This window comes from Protopterus annectens, chromosome 6.part0 (assembly GCF_019279795.1).
Source record: "Protopterus annectens isolate FY-2018-M chromosome 6.part0, PAN1.0, whole genome shotgun sequence".
NCBI lineage: Eukaryota > Metazoa > Chordata > Ceratodontiformes > Protopteridae > Protopterus > Protopterus annectens.
The window spans coordinates 1,812,353,883-1,812,380,675 of NC_056737.1; the positions used below are offsets into that span (position 1 = coordinate 1,812,353,883).

General features: G+C 39.5%; 1 protein-coding gene across 1 annotated transcript in view; it reads left to right on the top strand.

The window, feature by feature from the left end:
* The window catches only part of RNF19A (ring finger protein 19A, RBR E3 ubiquitin protein ligase), an 880,338-nt gene that overhangs the window by 195,435 nt on the left and 658,110 nt on the right, over window positions 1-26,793 (top strand). The window contains exons 4-5 of the mRNA XM_044075162.1: window positions 594-604; window positions 5,468-5,492. Coding sequence (XP_043931097.1) covers window positions 594-604; window positions 5,468-5,492 — 36 coding nt within the window. The remainder of the gene's footprint in view (window positions 1-593; window positions 605-5,467; window positions 5,493-26,793) is intronic.

The window sequence follows — 26,793 nt, forward strand, 5'->3', positions numbered from 1 at the left end:
TTTTTTTTTTGGGAAAAAGCCCCTACTAAACTCAGCTTTTTAAAAGGCTTTCCTTCCTCCAGACAAGGTTACCTTCCTAACCCTGTACTTCATAAAGTTCTTGGTCCAGAAATACCTCATAGCCAGAAGATATCCCAGGGCCCTGCGACACATGGCCTCTTGCATTCTTGTGATTCCCCTGGCCAGACTACATACGAGAACTGCTGTGGTGCCAGCATTCACAGCCTCTCATCTTCAAAGTAAAACTGCTTCCTTGCCTCAGGAAAGAGTTTACCTAGTGGTCCAGGCATGCCTTGATCCCATGGAAGGAGTTGCTACTTGACTAGCAGGTCCTGAACATTCTTAAAGAAGCCAGGAGACCTAATGCTACGAAGTCTCCATTCACTGAATGGAAGAAATTAATTCTTTGGTACAAACAAAAAAGACAAAACCCTCGTCAAGTTCAGATCCTTTTCATCCCGTCATATTTATCCAACCTTTTTGAAAAAGGTCTCTCCCAACTCCTCCATAAAAATCTATGCTTCAGCTATTTCTGCCTGTCTGCCTTCTCAACATCCTCTCTCTTCGCGTCACCTCTTGAAACCAGTTGAGAGGGGTTGTCCACGTTACACACCACAGAAAACTTGCTGTTCCTCCCTGGGACCTCTGTTTCATTCTGGAGAAGCTCACTCTTCCATCCTTTGAACTAGCAGCTTCTGCTGATGTAAAATTCCTGACCTAGATGGCAGCCTACCCACTAGCCTTTGTCTCATCCATAAGGGTGTCCAAGCTTTAGGCCCTTGTGCGTGGAACCTTTCACGGTTTTCCACTCTGTGCCTGTCTCTGGACCAACTCTTCCTTTGCGCCCGAGGTGGTGACAGCAATGATTTTAAACCAAGCCATACACTTGCCTGCATTCTTTCTAACCCTCAAAACAAGGGAGAAAGGGTTGTTCATTCTTTGGATGTGCATAGGCATCTGCAATGCTTCTTGGACAGAACCAAGACGGTCAGACAATCAGACCAACTTTTTGTGGCCTTTGCCAGTAGCTCGGAGGGAGACCAGTTTCTAAACACAGTTTCCAAATAGATATCCCACTGTCTCTCTTTTTGCTGCAACCATCATGGTAAGTAGCCTCCTGATACTGTGAGGACACACTCCACTAGGGCTACTGCTACTGTACTGCCTTTCTTAAAGGGGTGGCCACAAAGGACATATTAGAAGCAGCTACTTGGTCCTCTTTGCATACTTTCACCAAACATTGTTATCTTCCTACCTTTTCCAAGGCTAGGGCAGGATTTGCCACTGCCATTATGCAGGGCATCCTTTCGTCTGCTTAATCCTTTCATGCACCCTCCTTTTCAGTTTTGGGAATCATCCCACAAGTTAGGACTGCAACAGTGAAACACAAAGAACATATTACAGTTGTGTACACATCATAAATATAGATGTTGGAGTGTGTTCACTGTTGAAATATTCTCTCTCCCCCTCATTCCCCTCTGGCCTATGAGATAGGCTAGGACATTCACCTCCTCAGTCAGGGTGGCCACCTTCCTCTTTCATGCTTATTCTGGAATCCAGGGTCCCAGACCCTCTACCTCAAGGGCTTACTGGGGACCACCTACTTGGAGGCAAGAAAGTACTAAGGTCATGGCAGCAGCAGACTCCCTTTATACCCAAATGTAGTGACATCTGATAGGGTGTCTGCTGGCTTCTGGAGGAGTGAAAAATTATTCTCTGGTAGTTAGGCTGGCCAAAGGCTTCTGTGGTAGGAAATCCCCCAAGTCAGGACTGCAACAGTGAATACACTTGAACATCAACATTTATGGTAATTGTACACAACTATATTTTCTTCCTTCTTCCAGCCACAAAAAGAAAATTTCCAAGCATTTGCCCTTCAGCAGGCTACAACTCTGCCTAGCTGCAGATGGGTGACTCTGTTGTGCCCAGTTCTGGTTCTTCAGACCATTCATTTTTTTTCCCTTGGCTCCCTTAAGTGTACTCCCTGCAGCCACCTTGGACTAGGGGTTGTGTACATCCTCTGTGCCCTTTGTGGGCAAGGGAGAACCAGTCCTAGTCAGTCAGAGGAAGGCACAGGGCATACCTCTCTGCTTTGCCGGACTGGGATGCCTGTCATTAGGGAGGATTAGCCTATCGGAAGTCAGTCTGCTTCTGTAGAAATTCTTGTCAAAAAGTAGCAGAAAGTTGAGACCTCTCTTATCCCCTCTCTTAGTTTGGACAGGAGTGATGTATTGGACTTGACTCTGGGTTTAATTCAGATTCCTGATCCTTCTAGATCTGATGATGTCCTTCTATTCTATTCTCAGGTTGCAGTATTCTCACTTGTGGAATCCTTCTCTGCCTCATGCGACCCGAACATCCGGCTACTGTGTAAAAGTTTAAGCCTGGTTGCTGCCAGGTGTGTGAGACTTCACACGCGGGGCCATAAACCAAAGGTCATAAATGTGACGTCTGCATGCACAGACCTCAGAACTTCTCTGCCACAAACGTTAGCTTGTTCGCTTTGCTCTTTGCTAAAGAAGACATTTTCAGATAAGTACCCTGTTGGGGATTTCTCTTTATTTTGCTTGGGTTTGGTTGCTGTTGCTCCCTTTTTATAGCCGATGCCATCTAGAAAGGGGAAATGTATGTGCAGTTGCCAGATTCCACACAAGGATTTCCATGAGCTTTGTCTATTTTGCTTAGGCCAATCATACGACCTGTAACATTTGTCAGTCGTTCATCCCAAAACCCTATGCAGTCTGACAGCCCTAAAACTGTTCGTGGAAAACCAGCGACTTAAACATTTAGTCCTAGGCATGGAGCCCGAATTGGCTGTTGTGGTGGAGCTGCCTAAAAAGAAGGCCAAGGTTTCAAGGCGTACTGCAGCTGCACCTCTGACGGACGTCTCACCAGCTACCAGTCTAGAGGCTGAGAGACGTCTGGATGAACTGGCATCTTTGGTGGCTACCTTGTTGGAAGCCACCCTAGAATCTCCAGTCTTCACGTCCACAGAGGTTACGCCAGTGCTGGTTTTGGACGATGTCGACGGGGAACCGGGATTAACCGGATGGCCACTTGCGGTGTTGGAACAGAGCTGCTCTTCCACAGGCCTGATACCTGATCCTAGGCCTTTTCCTTCACAAGCAATCACAAAGACGACTATTCTAAAGATGAAGCAAAAAAACAAAACATTTTTCTTCCTCTACTGAAGACCAACTAGACAGGCAGACCTTTTCCCAGTCCTTGGTTCAGGCCATTATGGTCCTCGGGCCCACAGATTCACTTGCTCCAGCCTTGCCTACTCTCAGCTCTAGGCCAGCTTCAGCTACCTCCATCCCCTAGCTCACATTCAGGAGAAAAATTCCTCTTCCTCCTCTTCTGATAAATCCCTCACATACACCTCCCAGCTAGTTTCTCCTCTGGAGTACTGCTCCTCAGATGAGGATTCCCTGGAAGGAGACTCCCCACCTGAAGATATCATTTTTGGGGAAACCATCTCCAAATGAGGGAGTACTTCAAGTGGGATGCCACTCGGATGACTGAGGTGCAAAAGAGGTACTTTGAACTCCTACAAATGGAGTCGGTCTCCCTGTATCGCCCCTGTGGTTCCAGCTTACCTGGATGCATTTGCTTCAGCCTCCAAGACCCCTGGATCACAGCCTCCTGCCCCCAAAAGATCTGACAGGTTTTGCAAAGTCCCTGATGGTCACAAGGACCTCATTAAGCCACCTATTGCAGACCTGGCTGTCATTGCAGTGGCTCCAGATAAACAATCCAGACAAATCCCCTCCTCATGAGAACACCACAAACAAGAGGCTGAAAAAAACAAAATAAAACAACAAAAGGCTACTGAACAGAAATGTATTGCATAAACACTCAAGACACTAGCACTTCGGCAAATCCCTTCCGCATCCCTTCTGCCATCCGACAGGGAAAGTACGGTCATGGACAGACTGGGAAGAAAGATTTATGCTTTTTCCACCTTGGCCTTTAGGGCGATTATCAGACTCGCATGGTCAGATATGTCCTAGATTTAGTCTCCCAGGCAATTTTATTGCTTTCTTCCTTGCCTGATTTACCTAACAAACCACAGGTTGCATCCAAGCTCTCCATCGCAGCACAAGTTGCCAGACATTCTGTAAAATGCAGCTATGATGCTGCTGAGGCTTTCGCCAGATCTGTTGCCGCAGTCTCTGTACTGTGCAGATACTATTAGCTCAGATTACAACCACTCCCTGATGATTTTTAAAACAAAATCTTGGATGCACACCTTGACAAATTCCTGTTTAGCAAACAGTCTGCAGAGCTATTCAAAAGCCTCCAGGGGAAAAAAGCATGGAACTTTAGGACCTTAAACATTTATTGTTCTCACCAGTTCCAAAGTTCTATAGAAACTACCCTGCTAAATCCACATTTGTCAGGGGGGCCACTGCTCCTTCCTCCTCAAAACACAGGAAAGGGTCTATGAAAACTTCATCCCCCAGGACTGCTACACACACACACACACACACACACACACACACACACACACACACACACACACACACACACACACACACACACACAGCAGCCCTTTCCAGATCCAACAAAGCATGACTGCCTAAACCACCACCCCCTCTCACTGTCTGCCCATTTGGCAAGATGTCACTTCAGACCACTGGTGGAAAAAGGATACTTTATGACTTGGCAGGAAAAAGCCCTACCACAAGGCATTCCCTTCCCTCCCAAAAAACAGCTTCACCTAATTCCCCAGATCATCCAAGATCTGCTTTCATAAGGGACCATAGAAAGGGTTCCCACAGGCTAAGAAGGTCAGGGATTCTACTCCAGGCTCTTCCTGGTACCAAAAAAGGATGGCCTTTGGAGGCTCATTCTGGAGCTGTCCCTGTTGCACCCCTTCCTGCAGGTTCTTTCCTTCTGCATGCTATCCCTTCAAACCCTTCTTCCACTACTACCACTCAATGTTTTCATGGCCACTTTAGACCTGAAGGAGGCATACCTCCATTTCCCCATCCACCCAGACTACAGGAGGTTTTTACGCTTAGCTGTGCCATCCTCACACTTTCAGTTTTACTGCCTTGCCTTTTGGTTTATCTGCTGCACCAAGGGTCTTCACAAAGCATCTCGCCCCAGCAGTAGCCTACTGCCAAACAAAAGGCATACAAATTTACCTTTACCTGGACGACCTCATTTTAGCAGATGAGGCAAGCACTCTCAAAGCTCACTTAAAATTTGATATGTCCCTACTTCAGAGTCTGGGATTTACATTCAAGCTGACAAAATCCTCCTTCACCCCAGCCCAAGACAAAAGTTTCTTGGGCTGCAGAATAAGGACAGACCTGATCTGATGAAGACCTTCCTTCCTCAAGACAAAGTCTACTCATTTTTTCCAGGAGCTGCTACTTGTCAACCACATCTCTGCCTGGCAATTTCTCCATCTCCTAGGCCTCATGGCAGCTACCCTTCCTATGCCGCCCTTAGCCAGGCTGCGCATGTGGTATTTTAAAAATGTCTTGTCCCAGCATGATCACCCCTTGGAATTTCAGGTGCCCTTACTACCCCTGCCTAAAGACCGAGTTAAGGTGGTGGATCCAGCAAATAAACCAGAATCCAGGCCTTACTCTGCAACCCACCAAGCCAGTGCAATTTATGCACACAGATGCTTTGGACCTATGGTGGGGGGGGCACTATGAACAGTCTCAAGGTGCAGGCTCAGTGGGAGTCCTCCCCCCAGAGAAATCATATCAGTGTGAGGGGAAATTACTGCTCTCCTTCTAGCCCTAAAGACTGTTCTTCGTCTGATACAGGCAGGAGGCAGGATCCTTCCAAATCTTCACAGACAACACAACTGTGATGTGGTACATCAACAAACATGGGGGGACCAGATCCTACTTACTGTGCAGGCTTGCAGTTCAGACATGGAAGTTGGCCATCCAGTACAATGTCACACTGCAGGTGGTCTACATTCCATCTCAAGACAGCCATCAGGCAGATGCCCTCAGCAGATCCTTCTGTCAACATCACAAGTGGATGTTGCACAAAAATGTGTTCGCAGACATTGTTCACTGACTGGGCACCCCACATATAGACATTTTTGCCTCTCCTCAGAACAGACAACCTCAGATATTCTGCTCCTGAACCCCCTCCCCACTAGCACGGAGAGTGGGTGCCTTTTCAGTTTACTGGAAGGGGCTGTTCCTTTATGCCCCACCCCTTCCTGCTCATTCAGAAGGTCTTGCTAAAAATCCAGAAGTACAAGCCATAAGTCTTGCTGTGGCCCCCTATTGGCCAAGGTAGCATTGGTTACCCTTCTATCTCTTGCCAAGGGGGCCACAGCAAGACTTATGGCTTGTACTTCTGGATTTTCAGCAGGACCTTCTGAATGAGCAGGCACTACAAGTTGCCTCACAAGGTGGACCTGCTAACAGAAGAGATCCCTCATTCATCCCCACCTGAAAACCTCAACTTAACCCTGTGGGTGATAAATTCCTGATCCCTTGCAGACACCTTTATTCAGAAGACGTGCTGTCTGTCTTGCAGGAGGCCAGGAAACCAACAACAAAGAGATCTATGTTTCAAAATGGAAAAGGTTCACCAGTTAAAGGCAACTAGATTCCTTCCAAGCTGATGTTCCTCTAGTCCTAGCCTGTGTGTGAGGTTCTAAAATCAGAACTTTCATACTCTTCAGTGAAAGTCCACTTATCTGCCATTTCATCCTGCTTACCTATGGATCCACCTCTTCTTTCCAGGTTGGAGGTCAAACTATTTCTGAAAGGGGTTCTCCACATCAGACCACCTAGAAAGCCAATTCCCCCCATGGGACTTGAACTACATACTGGAGAAACTAATCATTGCCCTCTTTGAACCCAGCAGCCTATGCCTCTCTACAGATGTCTACTTGGAAGACTGTTCTATTAGTAGCCCTTACTTCAGCTAGGAGAGTGTCTGAACTGCAAGCTTTCATGGCCTCTCCTCCCTATACTATCTTCCACAAAGACAGGGTAACTCTTCGCACCAACCCCTCCATCTCCAAAGTGGTCAGTGAACTGTCCCTCAACCAGTCTATTCACTTACCCACCTTTTTCCCTTCACCACAAAATGACAGCGAGAGTGCTCCACTCCCTTGATGTCCAGGCAACTAAGATTTTATCTGGACAAGACCAAGAACATTAGAAGGTCCAGTCAGCTGTTTGTATACTTCCACCCCAGGGCACTTGGGAAAGCTGTGTCCTGACAGAGACAGTATCTTTCTGGATATGCAAAACTATTACCTTCTGTTACTCTTTTCATGACAAAGACTTCCCCACAATGTTAAAAGCACACACTACTAGAGCAGTGGCCTGTTCAGGGCCATTCCTTAAAGGACTGGATACGACTGCCTTAATAGAGGCAGCCACATGGTCATCTGTACATACTTTCACCAAGCATTAGAAGTTGGACAAGATCTCCAGAGCAGTATTTACAAAGGCCATCTTCCATGGTTTCCTGGAGAATGCTACTGCTTCCTCCACCTTTTCTTCTGCTTAAGCTGTGTTACTCTCCAACGATAATATATCCAACCACACACGATGGAATAAATGCCTTGACGCTGCCACTAAACCAATATAAATTAAATCCAAAAATATATAGCAGCAAAAGGCAACCACTGGCTCGACAAAATTCCAGTACAACTGTGTTGAGTAAAAAAACGATGCAAACGTTTATTCGGTAAGTGCTTTCACATCTGCTTCCTCAGACCGTAAACATTTTTTCAAAGCACAAACACTTGTTTAAGTAATGATCATGTGATGAAAATCAAACAATTACTGGTTTAAAATCACAGTGTTTAAATGTATTATTATGAAACAGTCTAAATGTTGACTAATAATTTCAAAAGAAGTGATTTAAAATATATACATTAACTAATACATGGTATTAAACTACTTTCATATCAAAGCATTCACATATCAAAAAATATATAATACAAGGTATTAAACTACTTTCATTCAAAGGCATCCGCATGTCAGAAAATAAATGAATGAATTTGCTACTCTAATAACCATTGTATATAGGAGCAAATTGGTATCTGGTTATCTAAACATGCACTGAAGCTTTTGGATTAGATATATACAAAGATGTAAAATGAAAATAAAACTCATGCGTTTGCCTTCTATGCAAAGCATCTAAATGACGTGGTCGAGAAACTGGCGACTACACTGTTGCAAAATGTAACAACTAAACCTACATTTAAATGAATAATCAAGTGAGTAGCCTCTAATAAACAAAATCACAACTAGAGTGTCGACTATATACTAATACGTGCAAAAGAATAATACCAATAATATATAATGAACTTAAATCACAAATATAAACTTATATTAATGTAAAAAAAAGTATATATACTAATTAAATGAGAAAAAATGATGAACTGAAAGGTTAACGTGTTATTTTAAAAAATGAATGAATATTGCTGGATATAGAGGCAATACATTTTACATAATGCACTAAGTAATGGCAGACATATAGCTAAAAACAAAAACGGAGGCCTAAGAGTTGAGTAATCTTACATGAAAAGCTCACCGTATATCAAATGCATTTCACAACAAAAGGTGCTACAAAGTAATCAACAAAGCTGATAATGTAATATAATATGTCCTGACAATAGGAGTGCATGTCATATACCTAAACAACTCAGACTGTCCAAGCTATTATAGCAAATGAGAAAAATTCATGTACTAACATACTGATTAATCTATATATTAAATTGCTTTCATTTATTAAAGTGAATTGATCTTTTTCTCAGTACAGGCTTTAAAGATGCTTTTTCATTAAGGCCCTTACCTTTGTCTGCCCTCATTCTAAGAATCCACATTAGTCCTTTATTCTCTGTAACGTTTCTAACATTACCTTCCCTGATAGTTGGTTCTTTTATATCTATCACCTTAAATTTAAATGTGTGCTCCACGCCACTTGCGCATACATGCTTGGCAAGAGCGTTGTTGGAATAGCTAATTCTAATGGCGTACAAATGCTCCCTTATCCTTTCACGAAATGCCCTGTCAGTTTTCCCTATATAATAGGATGAGCAATATTGACATGTGGCTAAATATACCACATGTGTGGTATTGCAGTTGGCCAAAACTTTAAATATATAGACTTTGCCTGTGTCGGGATGTACAAATCTATCTGTTTGTTTGATTGATGTATACACAGTAATTGCATCTTTTGCAAGCAATGGTCCCTGTATAATTCTCAGCCTTCGATTTATCTCCCTGATAACAGAGAAGCCTTCTAATATTAGGTTTATTTCTAAACTGATATTTAGGTTTTTCCTCCACAATATTTTTAAGATGTGTATCTGTCATTAAAATACGCCAATGGTGCTGTATTATATTCATAATATCTTGATTGTCTCTGGTGTAATACATGGGGACTTTCAAAACAGATGTAAGGTTTTCCTTATGACTTATCTCAACTCTAGTATTAGAGTAGAAGGGGGCAGCTCCATTTTGTCTTAATAAATCCATATCCTGCAAACCTCTTTCTACTTCATATGGATGATACCCTCGTTTGATGAGCCTATTTTTGAACATATCTATTTCTTTTCTATACCCATCATTCATGGCATTCAAGCGGGAAATCCGCATGCCTTGTCCTCTAATGATGTTGTCAAAAATGTATTGAGGGTACATACTAAGTCTATGTAAGAACGTGTTTCTATAGCACTTCTTTCGATACACCCCTGTATTTATGTAAGTGCCCATAACTCTTTCAACAAAAACATCCAGGAACTCTATATATGAGGTTGAACTATGAGATGTAAATTTTAAGCACGTAGTCATATTATTCATATGTTGTATACATTCTAATAAGCATGTTATAAGCATTAAACTACTTTCATATCAAAGCATTCATTACATTTTGCAACAGTGTAGTTGCCAGTTTCTCGGCCACGTCATTTAGATGCTTTGCATAGAAGGCAAATGCATGAGTTTTATTTTCATTTTACATCTTTGTATATATGTAATCCAAAAGCTTCAGTGCATGTTTAGATAGCCAGATACCAATTTGCTCCTATATACAATAGTTATTAGAGTAGCAAATTCATTCGTTTATTTTCTGACATGCAGATGCCTTTGAATGAAAGTAGTTTAATACCTTGTATTATATATTTTTTGATATGTGAATGCTTTGATATGAAAGTAGTTTAATACCATGTATTAGTTAATATATATATTTTAAATAACTTCTTTTGAAATTTAGTCAACATTTAGACTGTTTCATAATAATATATTTAAACACTGCGATTTTAAACCAGTAATTGTTTAATTGATTTTCATCACATGATCATTACTTAAACAAGTGTTTGTGCTTTGAAAAAATGTTTATGGTCTGAGGAAGCAGATGTGAAAGCGCTTACCGAATAAACGTTTGTATTGTTTTTTACTCAACACAGTTATACTGGAATTTTGTCGAGCCAGTGGTTGCCTTTTGCTGCTATATATTTTTGGATTTCATTTATATTGTGTTACTCTCCCACAAGTGAGAATACGGCAACATGAGAATAGAAGGACATGGATATTAGTTGTGTAAAAACCTTACCATAACCATAGATGTCCTTTTCTTCCATGTTGCAGTATTCCTGCCCTCCCTCCTATCCCCTTCATGACATTTTCCCTGTCTGGATAGCATTCCTTTTCTCCTTAAACTGTTGGCTGACTGGGCAGTCGATTCTGAGGTCTGTGTATGACGCCTTATTCTTGGCTCTTAATTTATGGCCCTGCATGTGATGTCCCGTGCACTTGCCAGCAACAAGGCTTAAGCTTTTGCATAGGAGCTGGACGTTCGGGTTACCTGAGGTGGAGGATCCCACAAGTGAGAATACTGTAACATGGAAGAGGACATGTATGGGATTTTACACAACTACTCTTTACTGGCAAGGGAAAAATATTTCGGGTTATTGAACAAGAAAATGGTTGAAAGGCACACTGCTAAGGAAGGTGTGTGTTTTTTTTTTTTTTTTTACTGCCCCCCCCCCTTAGAAGAATTTTCTTTTTCTGAAACCGTATCCAGGATGAGTCCGTTGTCTCAGTGGGAAGATAAAATGGTATTCTGTTGTCTCAAAAGAAATGTGATTCATTACAAGTGTGAATTTCTTGAAGCTACTTCAGCTCCTACTGTTCTCCTAGTATCTGAAGGCATTTTATTTACAGCCCGTAGGTTGCCTGACAGCCTGATCTTCACCATACCAAGCCTTAAAAAGCAGGGCTGCTGTTAAAATGTCTCCACCTTCATGCCCAAGATAGCTACAGAGGCTAGGAAGAAGTATTGCCTTGTATTAAGAAATGCAGTGTGCAGAGCAGCAACATGGAAATTGGTGAATAAATGTTAGTCGCAAAGCATCAGTCACATTTGTGAAATATGGCTACATAAGAAAAAAAAGATGGAAACAGTGGACTTTGACTTTGTTAAACTTGTGGAGATATTTGCCTCAGTTCATGTCATTAATGTTTGAAAGGACACTGAGGGGAAGAGGAAGGAAAAGGGTAACTTGAAAGTAAAGCAATTTCTGTTCTTAGCAGTATTTCTGTGAAACTGTTGAAATAAATTTTGTTTTATAGTAAAGCATTTTCAGTTCTTGTATGTGATGGAAATAATAAGAAAGATAAAAGGCACCTGTTTACTTTCCATTATGTAGGCATTACTATGCAAAAAGAGAAAAGCTAAAAAGTATGTCTAAGTTAATAAACTGTAATATTTGGTTATTGATGTGGGATGGAGTGCAAAAGGGAACAGATAATATATGTAGAGCTGATATTGCTTTTGTTATAGGTGAACATTTGGATTACGACACTTGGCTTAATCTAATATGTTTTGAGTGGAAACAAGTAAATGAGAGAACAGTGAATATAATGTAACTTTAGCAGTAAATGTTTCATCTTATCTTTAGAACCATGCAGTTGAGGACTGCATTTTTTTCTTTTTTCCATGGAGACTAATTGATTATATGGCAATAAAAAAAAAAGCCAGGGCGGAGGCAAAAACAAAATTGAGAGGATTCCTCTGTGGTAAGGTGCCTCTGAATAGAGAGGAATCCGGCAGGGTTGTCCTCTCTCCCCTTCATTGCATTTATATTTAGAACCTTTGGCAAAGAAAGTAAGGGACTCAGAAATTCAAGGATATAAATGTGGTATTGAAGAAAAGCTGGCTTTATTTGGATATATATTTTTTTCCTGACAAAACCAGAAAATGACATCTCCATGTTGTGGAACATTCTGAGACTGCTCTGTTTTTGTTATAAAATTAAGAACAGTAAAACAAAAGGCTATAGTTGTAAACTCTGTACTCCCACATTAATTGGTTCAGCAATACTCCTATTTATGTGGACATGATAAAATGAAGTATTTAGGAGTATGGGTTAAAAAGGCTTCTAAGGATATGTGGGAAGAGACTAAAAAAAGGTAATACAAAAGCTGAGAAACTGGGAGCTCTTGCCTTTAACTGTGGATGGCAAGTTACAAGCACTAAAAATGTTTTTAGTCCCTTTAGTTTTATATAGAGGTCAGGCATATTTTTATCAAACAGAGGAGAAGTTGTGGATAGTAAGGGTTTTATCTGGTAGAGAAGGGCAACAGTCAAGTGAGATACATTCATCCTTCCAATAGAACAAGGAGGTTTTAAGATTACCTGGTTTGAAGGGATATTTAGAGCTGCACAGTTGAGGTTTTTATAATACAAGCAGAAAGCTACAGTTCAGAATGGAAAGAGAGGCTGATGATGATGCATGGAGGAATTCAAGAAACAAGGAAAGAGTGGGATTTTGAGTGCAGGTCTTTAAGGAGAATAATAATCATGCAGGATATTATATTCATAAAGTAGCAGAAATTAAGAACTAAGCCAACACAGAAATGGAAAAAGATTCTGCCAACAGGGATGACTGCAATCAAAAGTGCAGAGAATAGGCAAGAGGAGGCTGGAATTTACTGGAGGAAGCTGGCAAAAGAACCAAGGTATTGGAGACAAATAATTTATCGATGGAGAGATAATAGATTAGGAAGAGAACAAGAAGTCAGTTTCGAGGGTAAAAAGGGAAATTGGCTAGGCTTACAATAGCCCACGAGGACAGCTAGCAGTAGTACTTAACTATGAAAAATGGTGGTGGTGCGGAAGCATTGTCGCCTCACAGTAAGACGTCCTGTAGATTCTCAGCTAGAGCGGCTTCTGTGTGGAGACGTGCGTGAATGGGCATACCTTCGTTGAAGGTTGTGCGTCAGGGCCGGCAACTCGGCACGTAAAAATCTACTGCCAATCATTAGCGGACCGGAGTTTCGCTGTGGCGACCCCTAACCGGGAAAAAGCCGAAAAGACACAACAACATAGTCTAAACCAACCATACGTTAAAGTAGTGAATATTTTTAACAGAGAAGAAAAAAAAACAGAAGAGAAATCTTTAGAAAAGAGTAGAAGAAAATTGCATAGAAAATGGAAATTGTGGGAGCAATATGTACAGAAAATGTTTTGGACGAGTAGTGAGGTTTAAGAGAAGGCAGGAATTGAACAATTTATGTAATGCTGGTGTAATTATATTGTATAGAACCGTGTATGTGATATGTTTGTAAATGTAAACTAGTTTATATGATTAGATTACTTTTATGTAAATGTAAGTTTGCCTGTATCACAAATGATTCGATAAAGGTATTTAAAAAAAAAAAAAAAAAAAAAAAGAATACAGAGTACAAATAGCAATGCTGCAGAAGGCATTTTTGGAATAAAGTGAATTTGATAAACTATTTCAAGACAGATATTCAGAAGAATATCAGGAACAAAGGAAGAGGAGTAGTAATACTGATGATTAAAGGGCTCCAGTGGTTATAGGGAAAAAAAAGGCCATGGTAGATTTGTGGTTTGGGAGAAATAATCACCCTTTCACCAAGAGATTTCACTTGTAGGTGGAGAACTGGATCTTGATTTGCAGTAGTGAGGGTATATCGGGGAGATTATAGAATATAAAGAGGGTAGATTTCTGAAGAAATTAATGAAAATGTTTGGGATAGAAGACTTGATTTACATATTCCCCAGGATACAATAACTGCGCTAGACTGGATAGAAATTGTATTTCACAGGCACATGTGCATTTAAATTGAAGGCTTCTAAACACATCCAATAACTCTTTCTGATCTACCACAAAAACACAGGGTAGTGAGAGAGAGAGAGAAAGGGGAGAACTTGAATACCATCGTGGAAGTATCGAACAGAGAAAACTATAAAGCAAGTAAAACGAGAAGTGTCTCTGTTGGAGAAGTGTAAAACAGGGAACAGGTCAACAAAATACTCAGACATTATAAAAGCAATGCACAATATTATAATGGATAAGGATCTGTCATTCACTATTGCAAATAAACTAAAAATATCAGCACAGGCAGAAAAACTTAGAAGATACGCAGATAAATATAATGGAAAAGTACAAACTTAGCAATTTAATGACCCCAAAAAGTTTTGTAAAGAATTGGGAAACAAAGTAAAAGGAATTGAAAGACCACCCAAAAAAAGAAGAAATGGATATATTTTGGAGAAATATTTATGATGGTCCTGTGGAACATAACAAAGATACTAAATGGGTAGAAGAAGTAAAAGAAAGTATAAGAAGTTTAAAGGTACAGGGTATGAAATGGGATGAAGTAACAGCCAGAGAGAATGAAACAAAGTTAAGAAAAGGTTCTCACTGGAAAGCACCAGGCCCAGATGCAGTACCTAATGCCTGGTTAAAGGTATTAACATCTTTTATGAAAATTTAACCATGAGTAAGAACTATTTATATGTGGACCCCGAACAGACACCAACCTGGCTAACAGGAAAAACAGTGCTTCTACTTGAGTGAACCTGCAAGCTACGCTAAGAATTGTAGAACAATAACTTGCCTTCCGACGCTATATAAACTGTACACTGGAACTGATGCCGATAGAGTTTATAGTCATTTAGGAGAAAACTCAATCATGGCAATTAAAGTCTTATGGAACAAAGAATCTTGTGTTAAATAGTCATAGTAGAGAACTGTAAAAAGGGGAAGAATTTAAGTATGGCATGGGTTGACTATAAAAAAGCATTTGATAGTATCCCACATTCATGGATAAGAGTACTTAAAAATATGATGCAGCCTACGCTTGATCAACTGTTACAGTGACCATGACAGTGGCAGACCACTTTGCAATTGAGCCATGATAAAGGACAAATTATTATTCCAGGGATAAAAATCCAAAGGGGGATATTCCAGGGTGACTGTCACCACTGCTATTCTGCTTTGCCCTTAACCCATTAAGCTGTCTAACAGCTTTAGGCTATGGCTATAATTTCGCTCTTAGAAAACAGCAAAGTGTAAAGATTTATCTTCTCTTTGTCGATGATTTCAAACTGTATAGCTCATCAGACAAGGAACTGAAAGCACAACTGTAAGTTGTCAAAACTTTTTCAGTTGATAGAACAATGTAATTTGCTCTTGATAAATGTGCAAAAGCAGCCTTTAAAGCAGGAAAACTGCAGAACCAAGAAAACATCAGTTTGGGACAAGAATGTGATATAAAAGAGCTAGAGCAAGAGGGAGTTTGTAAATATTTGGGAATTGATGAAGGATCAACACAACATTAACAAATGTGAATAAAACTTGGTAAGGAGTATTTTAGAAGAGTTAAATTTAATCCTGAAAAGAGCGTTGACATCTAGGAACAAAATCCAAGCTATAAACCAGTTTGTTCTTCCTGTCCTAACTTAGTTTTGAAGTGATTGACTTGGCCCCAAAATGTGTTGGAAAGATCAGATAGGAAAACAAGAAGGATGCTTCATGCTCACCAAATGATTTATAAAAATCAGTGCATACCAAGATTTATATATTATGCTTTCTGAAGGAGGGATAAGCCTCCTTGAAATAGTTTACATGTATAGATATGCAGTAGTGGGACTCGACACATTTGCTGGCCTCACAAGACCCAAACATAGTGAAAGTTTTGAAACATGAGAATAAATCTAAGACCCTGCTTAGGCTAGCAGAAGCATATCGGCATCAGGGAGGAATGGAAATCAAACCATAAGTAGGTAAAAATCAGGCAGCAAATGAATGTGCCAAAAAAAAACGAAAGACTGTAAGGTGAAGGACCAGATTAGGCAAGAAATGTGGAAAATGCATAAATATAGTTGCAGTTATAGAAAACTTATGGAAGAACCTCATGCTAATCAGGAATGAACACAGGAATGGTTAAGGAGAGGCGAATTTAAACCAAGAGATGAAAGGTTTATATTGGCAGCCCAAGACAGTGGGCTACATACACACTGGTTTACAAAGTCTATTGAATATGTGGGAGAAACAGACAAATGTAGGTTTTGTAAAACAGAATTGGAAACAGTGGTATACCTTGTTACTGGTTGTGACATACTAATGGCAGGAGGACTGTATACTGAAAGGCATAGTAATGTGGCAAGACTGTTGCACTGAGGATTGTGTAAACATTATGGTACTGAAGTTGCTGAAAAACTCTGTAAACGTGAGCCACAAAGCATCATAGAAAATTAAGTCTACATCACGTGGGATCATCCATTACCAATAGTTCAAAAGATAGATGCTAGAAAACCAGATATAGTAGTCCAAGAAAAGACAAAAGTAGCATTCATCATTCAAATCACCACACCCAGTGACTACAGTGTCTTGTGTACAGAGATGCAAAGTCATAAAATGTTAGGATTTGCAGGCAGAAATGAGAGCAATGTGGAAGAAAGATACCCAGGTAGTTCCAGTAGTAGTAGCAACGGGTTTTCTAAAAAAGAATCTACAGTTGTATTTAGATATGCTACCAATACATGCAACTCTGTACAAATTGCAGAAGGAATCATTATTGAGCACATTGCAGGTGCTGCGAATAACATTTCTGACTGACCTCAAAGATTGAAACAATACTAATTTCATGAACTTTGGTCATACTTTGACTTGGGAATGGGGTCCATTCTTGTCATGGTATTAGAAACCCAAAAGATTTGGAGAAATTAAGAGAGAGAAATTGTACAGCTGTAAAATTAAGATAATGTAGAAATGACACAGTGAAAAAATGAAATACTGCCTATTTCCTACTTGCCTGTTGAGAGGGAATTCAAAGAATGGATAGTGAAAATTATTCAAGAGTTTGGGGAAGACACAAATTTCTTCAGAAGAGATTGCTAGCGGTGGGATGAAATGAAAATGGAGTTTAAAAGGAGGGTAGGAAAAGAAGGGAGGTGGTTAAGTAATAGGATCTATTTTGAGGGGCTGTCGAAGTTTAAAGGATAGCAGAATAAGTAGAATCTCAACAGAGCAAGAGGAGCAGCAAATACAGAGTGCTAAAATAATTAAAAGAAGTATTTGGGTAGTATGTATGAGTTTAGAAAGACTGCTGTTAAGTAACTATTTTTGGTAACTCTAGAGCACAAAAATTTTCAGCACAGTGACTGAAGCAGTTGAAAGGGTTGTTATAAACTTAGGGAATCTATGACAAGTCAAATAACCAGAGATTTTATAGAGGTATTAGAGATTATGAACATTTGTGTAAAGGAAAGAAATGTGGCAACAGAGCACAAATGGAAATATTTATGGAAGACTTTATTATTGCCAAGTTAGAGGAAGGTGAAGCTCAACAACTAATAAAGATAAAAGTAGACAAGATTAAAAATGGTAATGTGTAATCGATTTGCAGGGAAGTCTCCAGGAATAGATAGCATTCCTATGGAAGTTGGGAAGCTAGCATGGAAGATGGGGATAAAGACCAGGAAGATTTTGTTTAATAGTATTTTAAATGGAGGGGAAACACCAGCATTTTGGGAGAAAGCTGTGGTGGCTATTTTACCCTGAGTAAAGACCTGTCATACCCAGCTTCATGTAGACCCTTTTCAGTTTGAAACCAAATTTGTAAAGCGTTTGTCAGTACTAATTAAAAGAATGACAAAGGTGCCAGAGTTATGAATCAATGTGGTTTTGTGGAGGGGAGGCAAAACTTTGACAACTTTAATAAAACCGTGATGATCCAGAGGGAAGCAGAGTGGAAGAAAATACTGCTGTTATTGGTGAGTGTTAATGCAGAGAAAGCATTCAACAGAGTAAGCTGGGATACATAGGGGCAATGGTAATATTTGCATTCCCTGATAGAATGGTGTTAATTAGGAGGATTATGAAGGATTGTTGTCTAGAATTAAAATGGGTAGGATTCCTCAAGTTTTGAACTGAGGAGCCAGGCAGGGGTGTCCTGTTTCCCCTTTGCTATAGTCAGAGAAAATAAGGGACTCTGAAATTCAAGGCTTTAATTGGCAATCAAAAAAAGATGGCGTTATAGATATTTTTCATTTAATAAATCCGGAAAAGGAAATGACAGTGTTGAACATTTTTAGACCATTTCAAGTCTTTTCAGGATATAAATGTAACAAACATGAAACAAAGGCTGGAGCTATAAATTATGTACCCATGCACAAATCAGTTCAGCGATACCCATATTTTTAGGGACACAGTAAAATAAAATATTTAGGAGTGTGGATTAAAAAGGTGTCTGTTATGGCAGCTAAGAATATGTGGGAAAAGACAGAAAACGCAAAAAATGAGAAACTGGAAGTTTTTGTTTATGGGTACTAAGATACAAGCAATAAAATGTTTAGTCTTTTAAGTTTTAAATACAGTTGAGGCATATTTTTATCACACACCAAAGTTCCTGAAGTCCACCAAATACCTCACAGAGTTTAAGCCCAGCAAGGCTCAAAAAATTCAGGAACCACGGAAGTACTGCAGTTGCTATCTTTTATTGTAAAAACATTCACCAAACGATGACACTAATGGTTGAGCGCTTTCATCTAGTAACTCTAGATTTCTTCAGAACATCAGTCAAAGTTTGTCATACACTTTAAATACCTTAATTACCCGCCTTTTTCCCAAGAACAATTAACCAATTGCATACATTTAACCCTTGATATAACATTTACATTAAAAAATGCATCTCTGACTTAGATAAGCATCAAATCGATCTACACTCTAACACAAAACTGCGATATAATAAAATAACACTTAAAATTGCATCAATTTTCACTACTAATGAGTATTCATACTATATATATATATATCTACTACTGTTGTAATTTAAAAATCTTATTCACAAAATGGAAAATTTCATTCATACAAAGTACAATAAAACTAACAATACTATAAAACTAAGTTGATAGTTACTACTTTTAAATACATAGTAAAACCCTATTTTTTTACTATCTAACTTTATTTATTTACCTCAAAATTCCCACAAGGCTATGATTATACCCTCAGTAAAGGTTTAGTAGGGATTACTTCATTAAGGCCAGGTGGTGTGGCAGCCTCTAATTGCAGCTGTCATTTGATTTCTTTTTCCCCCACGATGGCCTTTATATTCCCACCTCTGGGATTTATAGTGACCACATCCAATATACCAAATTTAAAACCCATACATGTCTCGCTATTTAGTAAATGTCTCGACAATGCATTATTCATATCATTTCTCTTAATGCAATAGATATGATCGTAAATTCTATTTTTGAGAAATCGATCCGTCATTCCTACATAATACCTTTGGCATGTGTCACAAATGGCTAAATATACCACATGTTTGGTTAAACAATTGCCATGTTTAAAGTAAACCTTAGTTCTATTTCTATCTTTTAACACTATATTTATGCCTTCATATATGTACTTACAATAACTACAACATCCGCACTTTGTAGTGCCCCTTCTAAAAGTCTTTGTATCTTGTATAGAACTCTGTCTTATTTCAATAAGCCTTTTAAGGCTATTACCAGTCTTATATACAAAATTAGGTATAGAGGGGATTTTTTCCTTAATCACTGAATCACTTGTCAAAATATGCCAGTTTTGAAATAATTTGCTTAACCTGATGTGTATGATGACCATACTTCACTATACAGGCTCTCTTGTAATGACTATCCTCATTATTATTGCATCTATTATTCATTTGTATACCTACTCCTAATAATGGAGGGTATTTTCTACCCCATTCCTGGGTTACATATCCGGTTAAGTCATCCAACATTTTATCAGGATATCCCTTTTCTCTGAACATACCAACCATAAATCTAACCTCTTTTAGCATATTGTCCCTTTCTGATGTCATCCTCGCTGCCCTTATTAACTGCCCTTTCACTATATTGTACTTGACTTTATATGAATGGGCACTAGTATAATGCAAGTAACCATTACTATAGGTCTCTTTTCTATGTATCATAGACTGAAATGTCTTTCCATCATTATAGACATATACATCTAGGTAATTTATTCCTTTTCTATCAAATTGATAGGTGAATTTTAGATATCTGGTGGTACCACTGATGTATTTAATAAAATCTTCTAATTCTTGGATGTTGCCTGTCCATAGGAGAAACATATCGTCCAGGTATCTTACATAAGTTTTAATTTTGTGCATCCAAGTAGTATTTAAGATATAAGTTGTTTCCCAATCTAGGAGAACCATGTTAGCATACATGGGGGCACACTCTGCCCCCATTGCCACACCTGAGATTTGTTTATAATATTCTCCTTCGAAAAAAATATAATGGTTGGTATGTTCAGAGAAAAGGGATATCCTGATAAAATGTTGGATGACTTAACCGGATATGTAACCCAGGAATGGGGTAGAAAATACCCTCCATTATTAGGAGTAGGTATACAAATGAATAATAGATGCAATAATAATGAGGATAGTCATTACAAGAGAGCCTGTATAGTGAAGTATGGTCATCATACACATCAGGTTAAGCAAATTATTTCAAAACATTGGCATATTTTGACAAGTGATTCAGTGATTAAGGAAAAATCCCCTCTATACCTAATTTTGTATATAAGACTGGTAATAGCCTTAAAAGGCTTATTGAAATAAGACAGAGTTCTATACAAGATACAAAGTTATTGTAAGTACATATATGAAGGCATAAATATAGTGTTAAAAGATAGAAATAGAACTAAGGTTTACTTTAAACATGGCAATTGTTTAACCAAACATGTGGTATATTTAGCCATTTGTGACACATGCCAAAGGTATTATGTAGGAATGACGGATCGATTTCTCAAAATAGAATTTACGATCATTTCTATTGCATTAAGAGAAATGATATGAATAATGCATTGTCTAGACATTTACTAAATAGCGAGACATGTATGGGTTTTAAATTAGGTATATTGGATGTGGTCACCATAAATCCCAGAGGTGGGAATATAAAGGCCATCGTGGGGGAAAAAGAAATCAAATGGCAGCTGCGATTAGAGGCTGCCACACCACCTGGCCTTAATGAAGTAATCCCTACTAAACCTTTACTGAGGGTATAATCATAGCCTTGTGGGAATTTTGAGGTAAATAAATAAAGTTAGATAGTAAAAAAATAGGGTTTTACTATGTATTTAAAAGTAGTAACTATCAACTTAGTTTTATAGTATTGTTAGTTTTATTGTACTTTGTATGAATGAAATTTTCCATTTTGTGAATAAGATTTTTAAATTACAACAGTAGTAGATATATATATAGTATGAATACTCATTAGTAGTGAAAATTGATGCAATTTTAAGTGTTATTTTATTATATCGCAGTTTTGTGTTAGAGTGTAGATCGATTTGATGCTTATCTAAGTCAGAGATGCATTTTTTAATGTAAATGTTATATCAAGGGTTAAATGTATGCAATTGGTTAATTGTTCTTGGGAAAAAGGCAGGTAATTAAGGTATTTAAAGTGTATGACAAACTTTGACTGATGTTCTGAAGAAATCTAGAGTTACTAGATGAAAGCGCTCAACCATTAGTGTCATCGTTTGGTGAATGTTTTTACAATAAAAGATAGCAACTGCAGTACTTCTGTGGTTCCTGAATTTTTTGAGCCTTGCTGGGCTTAAACTCTGTGAGGCATATTTTTATCAACCAGAGAAGTTGTGGATAATAAGAGTTAAATTATATCTGATAAGAAGAAGAGGGAAAGAGTTAAGCGGGATATGTTTATCCTCCCAGTAGAACAAGGTGGTTTAGTATTACCTGACTTGAAGGGATATTTTCTACAGTTAAGGCTCATAGCACAAACAGAAGTTTATAATTCAAAGTGGAAAGGGATGATGAAGTGGGCAGGAGTTGAAAAAATGCGAAAGTAGGATTGTGGGTGCAGATCCTTAAGGAGAAAACCATACAGAATGTCAAAGTTGCAGAAAGTATTCCAAGAACTAAGTCATCATGGAAATGGGAAAGGATGGTTTGCCAGTAGGGAAGGCTGCAAGTAGGGGGTGCAGAAAATAGGCAGGAGGGGGCTGGAATATACTGGAGAAAACTGGCAGAGGAACCAATGTATTGGGAGCAGATAACTGGAGGGGGAAAGGTAATTAGAGTAGAATGAGGCCAAGAAGAAATTTGGACTGCATGTTGGTGACTGCTTCCCTACCAAAGACATATGTCAGACTGTAGGCAACAAGAAAGGGATGGGAGAGTCAAAAGTGAAAAACCTGCTCTTGTAGTGCTTAATTTAGTCTAGAATAGAAGCTGCTGTTTAAAAAAGGATAATTGGTAGGGCATGTAGAGAAGTATTGCATAAATGTAAGGATTGCTTAGAGGAGGTTAGAAAAGATTAGGAAGGGGGAGACCAGAAAAGCAATTTACAGGGGAGTAATGAGAGAACATGTGTGTGGCTGCCAAATATGCAGCTAAGTCCAGAAGGTTTAGTATTTTTTTTCTTGAAGGTGTTTGTATACCTCAAGCAGACTTCAAAGAATTTACCTCAGGTAGATGTAAACCCATATGTCACAAGATGGGTTGCAAACTGGCTCAAGGACAGAACACACAGGGTTAGAGTTGCTGGTGCCATGTCAGACTCTAAGCCGGTCACGAGTGGTGTTCCACAGGGCTCAGTCCTGGGCCCCCTCTTGTTCTGCATTTATTTTTCTGAAGTGCAGGCAAACATAGGGGGATTGTGGTTGACAAAATTTGCAGATGACTGCAAATTGGGCACCATAATTGACACTCCATCAGACACAGACATCCTCCAGAAAGGTCTCATAGAAATGGATAACTGGTGCCAGAGCCATGGCCTTAAGCTAAATGCCAAAAAATGTATAGTCATACCCTTTGGGAAAAACAAGGTAACCCCTAATTACCACATAGGTGGTAATCCATTAAACACGGAAGAAGTTATCCGGGACCTGGGGCCCAAGTTGACAGTAACCTCTCTTTTGACACTCACATTGCCAAAGTGGTTAGGAAGACCTTCTACATTGCCCACCTGATCATGAAGGGATTCACATCCAGATCAGGAGAGGTCATTGTACCCCTGTACTCTTCACTTATCAGACCAATGATTGAGTACAACGCCCCATTCGGAATGTACCTTACCCGACACCTGCAGCAGTTGGAAAGACCCCAAAAGTTCCTCACCAAAAGGATAAAGGGGCTCAAACATATGTCATACGATGCCCGACTGAAGAAACTCCAGCTCTATTCAGTCGCATACCGTCTGCTCAGAGGTGATCTGTGCCTGACATACAAGGCCATGTCCAACCCGAATTAATGGACATGCTCCACCTCAAAAATCCAAATCCACCAGAGCCACGAGAGCAAGAGACTTAAACCTCAACACGGATATAAATAGGATGTGCTGGAGGGACAGATTCATCACCCAGAGACTCCCTACACTATGGAACAGAATCCCAGTCCATGTGAGGCAGAGCCCCTCACTGACTCTGTTCAAGAGAAATCTTGACGAGTGGATGGGAGATCGTAGGTTTACCCTGGGAATCATCTCTGTATCACTGCTGGACAGAGGCACAGCAAATTAATGGGTATAGTATTCTCATCCTAAGGGGTGGTGAAAGCCACACACACTCTGGCTAGGCTTATAAATGCCCTAGGGCAGATAGCCTAGTATGAACCTATGAACCTATAAGATATAAAATGTTGATTGTGTGATGGGGATGAAATAACTTTGGAACATGGTTTTGGGAGCATTATGAGTTGACAGATTTAAAAACTTTCCTACAGAATACTTTTATCAGAAGTACTAGGGGAGCAAATATGTAAATCTAATGAAATGATTTTTTTGAGCTGGGACACAGGATTTGAATTGCCTCGACATAGTAAGGTCTTAAAAGTTTAAATCTATTGGCTGCAAAAAATATACTAGAAAATGTCAATCAAAATCTAAACCAAATGTGTTTGAAGTATTTAGGATGATAAGAGAGAAATAAACAAATGGAATTGGGATCGTTAGAGAAAGAAAAGAGCAAAGTATCCGCTGTGGTGCAGTGGTAGCATTGTTGCCTCACAGCAAGAGGTTCTCCCATTCGATTCTCGGCTGGAGTGTGGGGAATGCCTTCTGTGTGGAGTCTGCACGTCCTCCCAGCGGTTGGGTGGGCATTCGAAAGACGTGTAAATGGGCGTGCCTTTGAAGGTTGAATGTCGAGCTGGCACCTCGGTGATCGTGAAAATCTACTGCCAATCATTAGTGGACCAGAGTTCCGCTGTGGCGACCCTTAACTGGGAAAAGCCGAAAAAACAACCACAACGTAGGAGTAAATAGAATTTGTGGGAACAACACGCAATTTTCAGGAATGAGGTTTAAGGGAAGGCAGGAATTGAGCAATTTATGTTCTAGTGGACTGAATGACAGCTTATAAAGAAAGAAAACCTATGTAATGTATGTAAATGGAAAAAAAATGTTAATATGGCTTGTTTCCTTTTGTTAACATGTGCATGTTAAGTGACAATTTAATAAGGTGTTAAAGGTATTTGCAGCAGCTAAATAAGTTGCTTGATCTTATGATCTTCCAGAACAATACTGACAAAGAAGAGTATTTGTTGTGCTATATGAAAATACATAGACCGATCAGTGATATAAAGGATTCAGCGTTTGTACAGTATGCTTTTGACATGAGCAAGAGTTCACATAAGCACTTGATTGCATCAGATTTTGTTAAAATAATTGTATGATATGATATTGCCAGCTGAGCTGTGGGCTTGCTACTTTTAGGCTGTAGCTGTATTTCAAGACTTTTTAGGAATGCCTCTGTAGATAGCAGTTTTGCAGCTGCAACTTGAGCTTTTCTGAGTACTTTCAGAAGTCATGACAAGCTGGATGTTGTTTCTAGGTGTCATTCTTTCTCTGGAGCTGCATTTCAGTGAATTGAATAGCTCTTAAGGCATAAAAGGATTAAACAGTGAGTGTGAACCAAGTTTGGTAAGCGGCAGAGGCTCTTTCTGAAACTGGAAAGGGTCTGAAGAGAGATGACTAAGCTCTGTCCCACTCGCATCTTCCAGGACCAGGTATTGGAACCTCGTATACCTCTGCATACTGCCTGTGGTTAAAGTACTGGTGAATAGTTTGGCTTGCAGCTTGCACTGAAAGGTGTAACCTACAATGGGGCAAGAACAGTTGATGTGTGCAGCAGCGTGTATTTATTTGCCTTTACGTGGGAAGTCCGACTGGGTAATACTCATTTTCAGCAGAATCCCTGGGAGAAAAGCTCTGTTTTCTTACACTGCATTTTTACTAAGTTCCAGTTAAACACAGAATTCGATTTACATTTATATACAAGTAGTAGTTATATTTACATATTCTAAAATTTTTACAGTGGTAGAAGTTATTAAAGAGAAAGCCCACAGTCATGTTAGTGGATTGTACAGGCAGCAGTTGTGTATAAAAATTGATCTGTTGTCAATCTCTACATAATCCTTGACTGTGGGTCTGTGTTCCGAGCCTCAGAACCGACTTTGCCATTTATTTCAGCTCACGCCTTCCAAACTCTCGAGCTAGGCTTTACCCATGACGCTCCTCTCATAATTACCTAAGATCTCATTTGCCGCTTTGTATTTCAGACGAGTATGACTGCTCTCAATCTTTGGCTTATAGTTAAAGCAAATTTTTAAGTAAAAAAAACATATTTTTTTCTCTCTCATTATCTCTAGTGTCCTTTTGCTCTACTCTCTCCTCTCATTAACATAGTAGTGTGTGTGTGTGTGTGTGTGTGTGTGTGTGTGTGTGTGTGTGTGTGTGTGTGTGTGTGTGTGTGTGTGTGTGTGTATCGGTCTCCCTCACTCTACCTTACTACAGTTGGTAGTTCTTTCCCCAGTACCATTGTTGGTACTTCTTTGTACCTATTCAGGTATTCTTTTAAATACCATCGTTGGTATTTCCTTTCCATTTCTCTGTTTAAAAAAAAAAAAAAAAAACTTTCACCGTTCTTTTCTGGTGAGTGTTTGTGTCTGTTTTCATTATGGCTGATAAATCTGAATCGCCAGCCAAGTCGTCTAAAGGCACATTGGGGTTTAAAAGGTGCCAGAAATGTGAAAGAAAAATGTCCAACTTGGGCAGGCATGTGTGGTGTGTCTACTGCCTAGTTAAAGTTCACCTGCAGGAGGACTGTTCAGTATGTCATGGTTTCTCTGCTAGGATACTCACCGAATGGACTAACAAATTTGAAGGACTGCTAAAAGGCGACTTTGAAGAGGCCATTTCTGGGTCCAAAATATTAGCCAGTTCATCATCATCATGTTCCAAGAAGTAACCTTCTTCGGTTCCTAACACTTTGGCACCACATAAAAAGGTTTCTAAGCAGCCTTCGGTGCCAGTTCCTCTGCACCAAATGGCAAAAAGGATTCGGCACCTACCAAGACTTCGGAGTTGACTTCAGCTGCCTCAGCACCAAGAGTCTCATTGGTACTGGAGCAGTCAGAGATGATTTTTCTTCCAAGAACCAGATATTCACCTTCTATAGATCGTTCAAGGATAGACCACCGAGCCCCTTTGTCGATCCGAGACCTCCTAGGTCTCCTT